Raw genomic sequence first — 12,597 nt, 5'->3', positions numbered from 1 at the left:
GGAATCCATCAAAATCGTTGAGAACACAGACAGCAACTTCTTTGACCTCCACTGCAGCAACTTTATGTCTACAAAGGCAAGGGAAACAAAGGCAAAAATGAACTATTGGGACTTCATCAAGATAAAAAGCTGTTGCACAGCAAAAGGAACAGTTGACAAAACCAAAAGACAACAGACAGAATGGGAGAAGATATTTGCAAATGACGTGTCAGATAGAGGGCTTGTATCTAAGATCTATAAAGAACTTAACAAACAACACCCAAAGAACAAATAATCTAATCAAGAAATAGGCAAAAGTTATGAACAGACCTTTCTCCAAAGAAGGGATCCAAATGGCCAACAGACACATGAATAAATGCTCAACATCACTCGGCATCAGGGAAATGCAAATCAAAACCACAATGAGATACCTCCTCACACTTGACAAAATGGGTAAAATTAACAAGTCAGGAAATGACAGATGTTGGCGAGGATGTGGAGAAAGGGGAACACTCTTACACTGATGGTGGGAATACAAGTAATTGCAGCTACTCTGGAAAACAGCATGGAGGTTGCTCAAAAAAGTTGAAAATGTAACTACTCTATGACCCAGCAACTGCATTTCCAGGTATTTACACCAAAGATACAAATGTAGCAATCCAAAGGAGCACCTGCACCCCAGTGTTTACAGCAACAATGTCCACAATAGCCAAACTATGGAAAGAGCCCAGATGTCCATCAACAGATGAACATCTTCTTTATCTAAAGAAGTTGTGGTATATATTCACAATGGAATATTATGCGGACATCAAAAAATGAAATCTTTCCATTTCCAATATTGTGGATGGAACTAGAGGATATTATGTTAAGTGAAATAAGTCAATCAGAGAAAGACAATTATCACATGCTCTCAGCAATATGTGGAATTTAAGAAACAAGGCAGAAGATCACAAGGGAAGAGAGGGAAAAATGAAGCAAGATGAAACCAGAGAAGGAGACGAACCAGAAGAGATTCTTATTCTTAAAAACAAACTGAGGGTTTCTGAAGCGGATGAGGGTAGAGGGATGGGGTAACTTGCTGATGGACATTGGGGAGGATAGGTGTTATAATGAGTGCTGGGTATTATATAAGACATATGAATCACAGATCTGTACCCCTGAAACAAATAATACATCATATGTAGAAAATAATACATTATATGTAGAAAGAAAGAAAGAAAGAGGAAGAAAAAAGAGAAAGAAAGAAATAAAGAGAGAGAAAATTACTACAGATATACCAATATCCAATTGAGATCCTTTGGGCAGGCAAGCAAAATGTTCTATTTTGAAAAATTAACAATTTTTGGCATGTATACATTCCTTTTTTTAAATTAACAACTGAAAATCAGTATACAGTAGACCTCTCTTAGTTTAACCAATTTTTTTTTTTTTTTTTCGAGACAACCTTCTCTCTCATTTAACTAGAGTATCCTACCATTTTAGCCACAGGTATCTGTCCCATGACTAATCAACCCAGATAGACTGCTACAGTGACTGGCTGATGTTACATGACAAAATTAACCAGATTAACAAAATCAGAATTCTTCCATGGAATAACAAAATCAGAATTCTTCCATGGAATATTACATTTCAAAACTGGAAGTGAAGAGAGATCATGCAGCTAGAAGAAAGGAAACTAAAGTTAACAGGCATCTCCCTGGTTTCATGGAGAACTGCCATAAGTAAGACTAAAACCAATAAAGACCAAAAGATATGATGGCAAAGGGTAACAAACAAACTCAATTGCACAAACTCCTTAAGTCTATTATTTGGGGTTTCCATACCTGACCTGGGTTTTAAGCTCTCCTGATTCCATGATAAGTACATAGTTACGTAAGTCTATCAAGTCCAATTTTACTTTTTAAGCTGGTTTGACTCAGGTTTCTGTAAATAAGATAATCCACTAAATAAAATGATACATTACTCATTTAATTTAAAAATTCTAATACTGGGGACACCTGGGTGGTATCAGTCAAGTGTCCAACTCTTGATTTCCGCTCAGGTCATGATCTCAGAGTTAGGAGATGGAGACCCACATGAGATGTCATGCTCAATGTAGCATCTGTTTGAAATTCTCTCTCTTACTCTCCATCTGCCCTGTCTCTTGCTCACTCTCTCACTCTCTAAAAATAAATAAATAAATAAATTATTTTTTAAAATTTCCAACACTGTATCCTCAGATCACCAACTCAGATATTGTCCATCCTTAATCATATGGTCCTTGACTATAAGAATAATGCCTGTTACCAACAGACACATGGAAAAGTGCTCCACATCACTCAGCATCAGGGAAATACAAATCAAAACCACAATGAGATACCACCTCACACCACTCAGAATGGCTAGAATCAACAAGTCAGGAAATGACAGATGCTGGCAAGGATGCGGAGAAAGGGGAACCCTCCTACACTGTTGGTGGGAATGCAAGCTGGTGCAACCACTCTGGAAACCAGCATGGAGGTTCCTCAAAAAGTTGAAAATAGAGCTACCCTATGAGCCAGCAATTGCACTACTGGGTATTTACCCTAAAGATACAAACGTAGTGATCCGAAGGGGCACGTGCACCCGAATGTTTATAGCAGCAATGTCTACAATAGCCAAACTATGGAAAGAACCTAGGTGTCCATCAACAGATGAATGGATAAAGAAGAGGTGGTATATATACACAATGGAATACTATGCAGCCATCAAAAGAAATGAAATCTTGCCATTTGTGACAATGTGGCTAGAACTAGAGGGTATCATGCTTAGTGAAATAAGTCAATTGGAGAAAGACAACTATCATATGATCTGCCTGATATGAGGAAGGGGAGATGCAACAGGAGAGGTTTGGGGGGTAGGTAAAGAATAAATGAAACAAGATGGGATCGGGAGGGAGACAAACCATAAGTGACTCTTAATCTCACAAAACAAACTGAGGGTTGCTGGGGGGAGGGGGGAGGGAGGGGGGTTGGAGTTATGGACATTGGGGAGGGTATGTGCTATGGTGAGTGCTGGGAAGTGTGTAAACCTGGCGATTCACAGACCTGTACCCCTGGGGATAAAAACAAATTATATGTTTATAAAAATTTTTTTTAATTAAAAAAAAAGAATAATGCCTATTAAATCTAATTCTGAAGAACTTAATACAAGCATCTAGTAATATTTTTTGATTGATAAATTCTAAAATGAATGAACGCACAAAAAAATTAAACATACATTCTCAGGAATGTTTGGAATGAAAGAAATGAGGGGAAGTCTTCTAAAAGCAAAGTTAAAATCTGAAGTCTCTGGATTTGCAGTTCAGACATAGAACATAATACTATAATATTATTCTTCAAGCCTAGATTAAGCTGTATTGTCCCAATATATAACTTACAGACTAATAAATAAAAAATACAGACTAATAAATATATAATCCAAAAAGAAACAGACTAAAAAGGATAATAACTTACATTTAGAGATAAAATTATGAAGATAATTTTGGTAGCTGTCTTAGATTTAGCAGAACTATTGGAAGCAGAGCAAAATGAATAATCAATAATGTTTAAACAGCTACCATTAAAAAATGCATTTTTGCATCAAATGAATGTATCTTTAGAGAAACAAAGGATAACAATATAAAAATCCTTGTATTTTGTTTAATAAACATTAAATGACTCAGAGATACTGTAAAAATGAAACTTAATAAATAGACATAAAAAACATTAACTAAATTTAAGTACCTGAACATGCGGTATGAGAATATACAGCTCCACGGAAAATAACCACTTCAAAAACCACTGTTTATCCTCTGTTGACTGGCATTTTTAAGAAATTCAGTTCACCATAGCAACCTGTCTTAACACTAGCAGATAAGTACAGGCTAAATTTAGATATGATTGCTTTCCAGACGGCAATCCTGTCTTTCGTTCACATTTAATGCCATGATCCAGAGGACCAAAATATCACTCAATCAGAATGTAGTGTGAAGTCAAGTATATTCAGGGGGATAGAGCTATGTTTCAGAACCATGAAAAGTTCCACCAAAAATGGTAAGATCTGTAAAGAAGTACATTAAATAAAATTTCCATGTCCAAGGAATTTATATTACAAATAGATATAACTATTCTATTCAATTTTATCTATGAAATCCTGTGATTAAGTACTAATCATCAATAATACCAAAATACATTTCAACTAGTACGCTGTTATTACTATGCTGCATTTCCAATGCGGCATTATCTAACTAAAAAAGTGATTTCTTTTACACAAAAGCAATTCTTTACAGATGAGGTATAACAAGAACTGTAGTAATACATAGCAAGTAAAACAATATAAGGGAAATGAATTGATTAAAATGCTATTGTTACAAAATTACTATGGACAAATTTATGATTCATAATATTAATAATGAAAATGAAAGGAAATAACAGTTTTGTACAGTTTACTGCACAATATGCCAAAGTTCATAACATACATTTTTCTGTAATCTCTAGATGACTTCCAATGAAATCATTAAAAACACAAAATGTAAAGAACTAAGTGAAGTTCAATTAGAAATGCCAAGAACATATCACATCACACCCATTAGAATGTACTGTAAATAACAACAAAAACACAAACAAACAGAAAATAATGAGAATTGGTGAGGAAGTTGAGAAACTGGAAACTTGTGCACTATTAGAGGGAATATAAAATAGTACAGTCAATATGGGAAAAAAAGTATGGCAGTTCTTCAAAAATTAAAATTGAGTTACCATATGATGTAGAAACTCTGAACTTAAAGCACAGTCTCAAAGAGATATTTGCACATCCATGTTCATAGCAGTATTATTCACAATAGACAAAAGCTAGAAGCAATCCTGTGTCCACTGATGAATGAACAGATAAACAAAACATGTTATACATATATCCAATAGAATATTAGTGAGCCTTAAAAAAGGAATTCTTACACATGCTACAACATGGAAGAACTTCCTTGGGACTATTATGCTAAGTGAAATAAACCAACCACAAAAAGACAAATACTGCATGATTCTACTTATGTGAGATTTCCACAGAAGTCAAAATCATAGACACAGAAAGTATGACAGTAGTTGCCAAAGACTAGAAGACGGATGGGGAGTTACTGCGCTGCAGTTCTGTAAGATGAAAAATTTCTAGGGATCGACTGCATAACAGTCTGTGTACACTTAACATTACTGAACCAAACCGTAAAATTAAAATTGGCTGAGATGGTAAATTTCATGTTATTTTTATTTTATGATAATTAAAAGAAATACTGAAAAAATGGACAAGAAAAAGTATTTCTTGATCCATACATAATTTATCTAGGAGTCAGAATTAAGATCTATTTGATCACCCTTTTTTATAAATCACAAGAGGTTATAAATTGGTAATAAATTTTCAAAATCTGGATATCACTGAAACAATTTAAAATATACTGAGTAACATTAAGGGGGAAAAAAGAGAAGACTAACGTATTTGTCAGGTTGTACAAAATTCTCAAAGAATATAAACTTTCCCTGTTTGACTACAAAGAAAAGTAACCTGCATTATAAATTACATTTCTAGTGTCAAGAATTCTGCTATGAGTTAAACTACTCTTCCTATTTCTGACTTACATAACACATATCTACGATGGTCCTAAACTTTTTTATTTTTAAAGATTTTATTTACTTATTTGGCAGACAGAGATCACAAGTAGGCAGAGAGGTATGCAGAGAGAGAGGAAGGGAAGCAGGCTCCCTGCTGAGCAGAGAGCCTAATGAGAGGCTCCATCTCAGGACCCTGGGATCATGACTTGAGCCGAAGGCAGAAACTTTAACCCACTGAGCCACCCAGATGCCCTAACGGTTTCTGCAAATTAAACAAGACACACCCAACTATACCACGCACATCATCGGCACCAAACATGGTGAATGGTACAAACAGGTGTTCAATTCTGTTAGCCCTTTTCATTCTTTAGTTATTTTTCCTCTTTTGATACTTAAACAGCTTTAATAATTTCTATAAATGTTTCTGAGTTCAAATAATTATTTCTGTTAAATAGTATATAAGGAAGGAATAAGAAACAGAAAAGTATAAATATGGTAATATGTTTTACTTTTCATCTTCAGCATACAGTCAATGGGAATTTAAAAGTATTTTTGAGAATTACCTCTACAAAGAACACAACTAAATATAACTTAAAGAACGTTATATACAGTAATTCATTTGCACATAAGTCAACTCTCTAGCCTAAATAACGAGAAGCAGCATAAATGATTTTTGAAATTTAAATAGCATGCATCCCTTAACTTAAAGAGAAAAAAATTTATTTTATCATGCTAGAGAATAACTTCCTATATGTATAAAAGTATATATCACATTGGATATGTTTTTAGTTTGGTGAAACATCAAGTTAAATTTGACAATGCTTTTCAATTTGCCATTGAGAAACCACAAGTAAAACAAGAGGTCTTACAGCACAACAGAACATATTATACGCACAGCAGAGGAAATCAATCTTAAAATACTTAAAATCATAAACACAAGATGAACTTTTAAAACAGATAAAATTGTTCATTTTGAAATTTAGCACTCATGCAAATTACTAATTCAAACAAATCCTTAGACACATTCATCAGCAAGAAATGAATGTCAAAATCCTCTACTTGGTCTTACATTTAACACCTGTAGGATTGCTACAGAAAAAAATATTCTCAGAATAACTACCAAAGAAGAGAGCTTCTCAGGTATCCCCATTATTAAATGGGGATACTGCTGCTCTCATTATTAAAACAACTCAAAATTTAGTAGTAAGGCCAGAACGTCTTTCTTAGGGATTCACAACTTTCTCATCATTTTCTCTCATGGCATCTGTCCATCATGTTCTTATAACATAGGTCAGTTCATTCAAACCCTGTAGTTAGTTTACCATACAATGGAAGCAAAATCTTGGGGGCTGTAGTATACACAGTCTAGATAATGACAGAGGGCCTATCACATTATTTTATTAGCCTGACACAGATTTAAAAGTATCAATTAGTCACTTTTTGTTCTGCCTTTTCATTCTCCTCTGAGGCAATTAACCCTTAAAACTTCATTCACTTATAGATACACACTCACACAGACACACATACCACATTTGACTTGGTTTTGTTTTTTTTTTTTTTTTTTTTTTTTTTACTTTGCCCATATACTATATATACTATTTGGAGTGTCAATACTGACCAGATAGCCTGGCTTCTCTTCAGCTTATTTTTTCCTTCTCTCTTTATCCTGTCTTACTTTTGAATAGCCTTAGCAATTGTAATACTTAATTTTTCTTTACACATCAACTCCTTTCAGAATTAGCAGCTCAGGAATCTGGAGTATTTATCAAATGCCAGTTATTTCTTTAAGCAGCAGATTTTTTTTTTACTGTAAAGACATTATTTCTGACATATTTTCAACTCAATGTTGCAACACAAACAATTCAACTCCATATAGGCCCATGTAGTATACATGAATCAATGAACAAATAGTAAGATTTTTGTCAGGAGTTTGGGACAGAAGAGAGGTAAATGACTTTAAGAAAAAAAAAAATCCACACCCATGAGGTATGTACTAAGTGAATATTGTTATAGAACAATAACTCGGAATAAAATATTTCCCCTCATAACAATGGGAAAAAAACACATTAATTTCTACATTAGGCATTTCCTTCCTTTAAGAATTTTGCTAAGGAAGAAATACATTGCTAAAATATGAATTAGAGTCATTAATAACACATTTTGACAACTCTTAATAAAAACGTTCTTTCAAAGTGGTAAAGGCAAAAACAAATTCTCACTAAATTCTTACATTCAAGACTAATGCCAAGTTAAGAGAATGATGCTGAAGTAAGATATCTGGTATTCCAAAACAGAGACTCGGAATTTTCTCCAACCCATAGTGATCTCAGGGAAGTTTTCTTTCAAATACTAAGATTAAATTTAAAATTTACTGCTAGGTTGCATAATGAATATTATTCTACATTCTGAGAAAAAGTACCAAATTCTCTCAAAACACTATAACTCATTGTTATAATCAATTATTCAAGTATAATTCTCCATAGCTTTTATATCATTAATGTTCAGATGAGCACATTTTTTCCACAAGGACTGCATAATACAGATAAATAATATTGTTGGACTGAAAATATACCTTCAAATCATACAATAATGGAATAATTTATGTTATTCATTCAAATGGATAAAATCTTTCAAAAACAATTATAAAGTTTCCTCCTGTATCTATAAGGGAAACAGAATTCTTCATGCAAATAAATGTTATTTGACATTAATTTAATGGGAACATTTATATCAAGTTAAAAAACAGTTATATTCTTGATTAAATATTTATAGGACTGAAAGGACAACTGTCAATTTTTCAGCAGAATAAAGATCACAGAGAAAGAATACTGATATTCCTTTTGAGTGAGGAAAAGAGAAACATTAATAAAAAAAATTGAGAGAACTGAGTTTACAAGTTCATTTCTAAACTCATTATATTATAAACTTTAAGATTCAGTTATTTTCAAGATTCTGTATCTTGTGACTACATTTTTTTTAAATGACTGGGAATTCATTAAAGAATCAATGTCCTTCAGATTCAACACATCCGGGGGTATAGCTCAGTGGTAGAGCATTTGACTGCAGATTCAACACATCCTTGTGTTTTATTCCTTGTAAAATACTCAATGAATTACTAGAAAAATGTGTGGGAGTGTACATTATATATGATGTGAAAGATTGATTTCCTGTTATATTTTACTGAATGCATTATATACATCTTTAAGAAAGCACCTGCCAGCATTCCATTTTCTTTTTTCTGCTGCCTAAAGCTTAACTATTCTTGATTTTTTTTTTTTAATAAAAGTGATCTTACCATGAGGGTTTGTTCATATAGAAGAGAGGATGCATAATTTATGGTAAATATTAAATTATAAAAAATTAATTCATAAAATAAAAATAGAAAGTGACATTATTAAGAATATTAAAAATTGAGTCCTATGAAACTTCTCAAAAATTTTTGCTTACAAAGCTTTCTAATGTAAAATATCAAATGTATTCTAAATATTCAAGTATATTATAATTATTTTATATTTACAATTGTACTTGTAAATATTATAAGTTGATGTGAACAAATTTAATTGAACCTTTCCCAGCAAATGAATTACTCATCATCTTCTCTACCCAGTATCTACTGCCACACTGGCAAGATATCATCAGCCATTAGCAAAGATGCCTTGAAAGTTGATCATTAGTCATAATGCTATCGCTTCTTCTAATATCTCTTCTATTTCTAAAACTAAACTATTCTATACCTTCATTTCTATTGAAACTGTTGAATGTCCTTCATTATACATAACACAAATTGTTAGAAAAGAAAAACTTACTCAATGTTAAATTAGTTCTCAGTTATAAATCTTTTGAAAATGTCACACTTATCAAAATTATGCTTCGTACTGAAAACCATATACTCACAAAGAAGGATCTTGTACGAGATCTTTGAGATTTATCCCACTGCGATCTTCTGCAAGATTCCTGAAGCAACTATCACTCACTAAACATGAAAGGGGGAGAGAAAAAGAAAATTAATTTTTGCTTGCATTTCATTTCAGTTACTACCAACAAAATGGAATTTTAAATTAAAACTGGATCTCTGGATAAGATTTTTCCAAAGATCAATGTTAATTTATGGGCCTAATAAATTTGGCAACAAATATTAATATTCAATAACAAGCCAATAATCCAAGTATACCAGCTTTATATAAATGCAACATATAAAAGAGTAAACACATGGGTCTAAATTTTGTTCTTACTTTTATAAGACTAAACTACCAGCACATAGTGGCAAGTCACTACTAGAAAAACAAAAGAAAAGACAAGTTGTCCCCCCCCAAATTATGTTGTTTTTTTTTTTTAAAGATTGTATTTATTTATTTGACAGACAGAGATCTCAAGTAAGGCAGGCAGAGAGAGAGGAGGGGCTCGATCCCAGGAACCTGAGACCATGACCTGCGCCAAAGGCAGAGGCTTTAACCCACTGAGCCACTCAGGTGCCCCCCAAATTATATTTTAAAAGATATTAGACAGCAATGTGACTTAATAAGAATAAACTAGGAGAAAGTGCTATCTGTTCTTAGGTAAGCTGAGCCTCCTATTGTTTTCATTTCCGGAAGAATTTGCCACTTCAAGCTATGAGTCAGAAAGAGGGACACTACTAGAGAAAAGAAAAGAAAAACCAGCATAGTTCTTGATGGTTCACAGGCTGGCGTGACAGACAAATCCTATGGAACTCTAAGAAATTCTATGAAATCCTATGAAAGCCATTTTTTTGCTGGAAGATCTGCTGAGGGCTAGGACAGCACAAGAGAGTTTGGAATGAGAAAGAAAAAATGGGCAGAGGGCAAATAATGTTTTCTATAGAGCTATGGTGATTAGAAGTCAAAGTCACACTACAACAGCCAGAGCCTACCACTTTCAGTGTATAATTTCAGGAGATCGTCCCTAAAAAAAATCTGCTCTCAACCAAAAGCAAAGGGGAGCAGGAGGGGTGAGTAAAAGGGGGCAGAACTAAAAAGGTATAGAAAAACTTCTCACCATTTCACAGTACCTAAGAACAAAGTCACATCAGAAGTATCTGCGACACAAGTTTTACCCATAAAGACATTTAAGACCAGATGTAGACTAAGAATATCTAAAGCTTTCACTCTAACTACCTAGTTCAATCTGAAGTTGAATTAAAGTGTTGGCACTTAACATTTAATAACATATCAATTTCTTTGATCCTACAATAAACAGTATTTGGTATATGACAAAAATTATAAAGTATAGAAAAGGACTCAAAATGTGACCAATAAGAGAAAAATTCCATATTTTTATATACATATGTGTGTGTATATACCATATACATACACATACATCCATATATATACACACACATATATATATATGCATAGATAGGTACTGACCCACAGATGATACAGAATCAGAAGACAAGAACTTGATGAAAATTTAAACTTTCAAAAAATTTATTTAACATAAGTTGAAGATACAGAAAAATGTTCACAGTAGATGAAAGAGGGGAAATTTCAGCAAAGAATTAAAAGCTATGAAAAAGAATCAAATAGTAATTTTAGAATTGAAAAATACAGTATTTGAAATTAAGAAATCAGTGGATCAGTTTTGTAGCTGGCTAAACACAAAAACACAGGATTTGTGATCTTGACGAGATCAACAGAAAACATCCAAACTGAAGCAAAGAGGAAAAAAAATAAGTGAAAATAACAGAGCAAAAGAAACATGGGAATCAAACAGCTCAATGTAACTGTAGCTGAGGAGAGAACGGGCAAAAGCAGTATTTTCAGAACACCTGAGAATATTCCAAAAGTGATTCATTGCACTAATTCACTGACTCAGGGAGTATAACCAACCCCACACCAGAAAAAGGAAAAAAAAAACAAAACACAACACCAGCAGCCAAAGTGCTGAAAATAAAAGATGGTAAGAAAATGGTAACGATGGTAAGAAAATGGTAATATAAAGATGGTAAGGAAATCTTAAAAACAACCAGAAAGAGAAAAAGGATACATTATTGTCAAAGGAAAGACAGTAAAACTGACAGCTGAGTATGCGACATAAACAATGGAATCCAGAAAACAATGGAAAGCTTTGATTAATATGCTAAGGGAATAAGGGAATACTGGAAATCTTGGAAGTCTAGACCTTGATAAAATATCACCCCAAAATTAAAGACAAAATAAAACTTTACTTATATGGTATTTTTGTATTTATTACCATTAATATTAAATGATGAGTTATCTTCTATTTCAATTTAACAATTTTATTCTATGTATCTTAGTCATTTCCAACCTGCATATAGAACAAGAAGAATATGACATTCACCTTATTCCTTTCAAAGATCCACTACCTAGTATTTTTTTTCCCACTACCTAGTATTTTATTTGAATTTTATATTCCCTTTTTTATAGAGTCCCTCAAAATTATAAATCTGGATCTCTCTCTGAAATAAACAATAATACATACAAACAATGATGCTTTAAAAACATCTGAAGTTGAAAAAATTGGATTCCTTTTTATTAATTCCCAAGATAACTTCCCATGTTTTACTATTTTTGCAATGAGTGGAATAATTTTAATTAATATATAATTTTCATTCCATATTTAGCAGACACTCATCTCAACCTGTTGATTTAAGATAAATTTCCTGCTTTTTATAATTTTAATACAAATTCTCTTTATTACACCACTTTCTGAGTAGGGCCAAAAGGAAAAAACTAAAATGTTGGCACACTGTAAGAAAACTTGGATTCTTGCTGAGCTTAACTAAAATTGAAGCTGTAATATATCATAAAATTTGTTCTCAAAAGTTTCTTGCCCACTTTGGCAAATATGAGACCTTAGTTATAAACTTCAAGAGCCTGAAAGTTTTGCAGGCTTAATTAAAATGGAATAAACCTTTGCTCCTTTAAAGGCTTGCTAGTCAGCTATCTGTGAAATGAGTTTTTCCAAAGAAGGCACTTTTCTAAAATTTATGTTGCATCCAACTTCTAAGTTTAAAACAAAGCAAGAAATTGAAATAGTCTCT

The 12,597-nt window shown here is 32.8% G+C and overlaps 1 protein-coding gene across 12 annotated transcripts in view; it reads right to left on the bottom strand.

Annotated features, from left to right (window-relative positions):
- The window catches only part of GPHN (gephyrin), a 650,480-nt gene that overhangs the window by 504,283 nt on the left and 133,600 nt on the right, over window positions 1-12,597 (bottom strand). For all 12 annotated transcript variants that reach the window (XM_046008589.1, XM_046008590.1, XM_046008593.1 and 9 more), the window contains exon 2: window positions 9,471-9,549. In XM_046008589.1, the coding sequence (XP_045864545.1) occupies window positions 9,471-9,549 (79 nt within the window). The remainder of the gene's footprint in view (window positions 1-9,470; window positions 9,550-12,597) is intronic.

This window comes from Meles meles, chromosome 6 (genome assembly GCF_922984935.1).
Source record: "Meles meles chromosome 6, mMelMel3.1 paternal haplotype, whole genome shotgun sequence".
NCBI classification, from domain to species: Eukaryota; Metazoa; Chordata; class Mammalia; order Carnivora; family Mustelidae; genus Meles; species Meles meles.
Note: the sequence above shows the minus strand (reverse complement) of the source record. Positions and strands in the feature narration are given on the sequence as shown.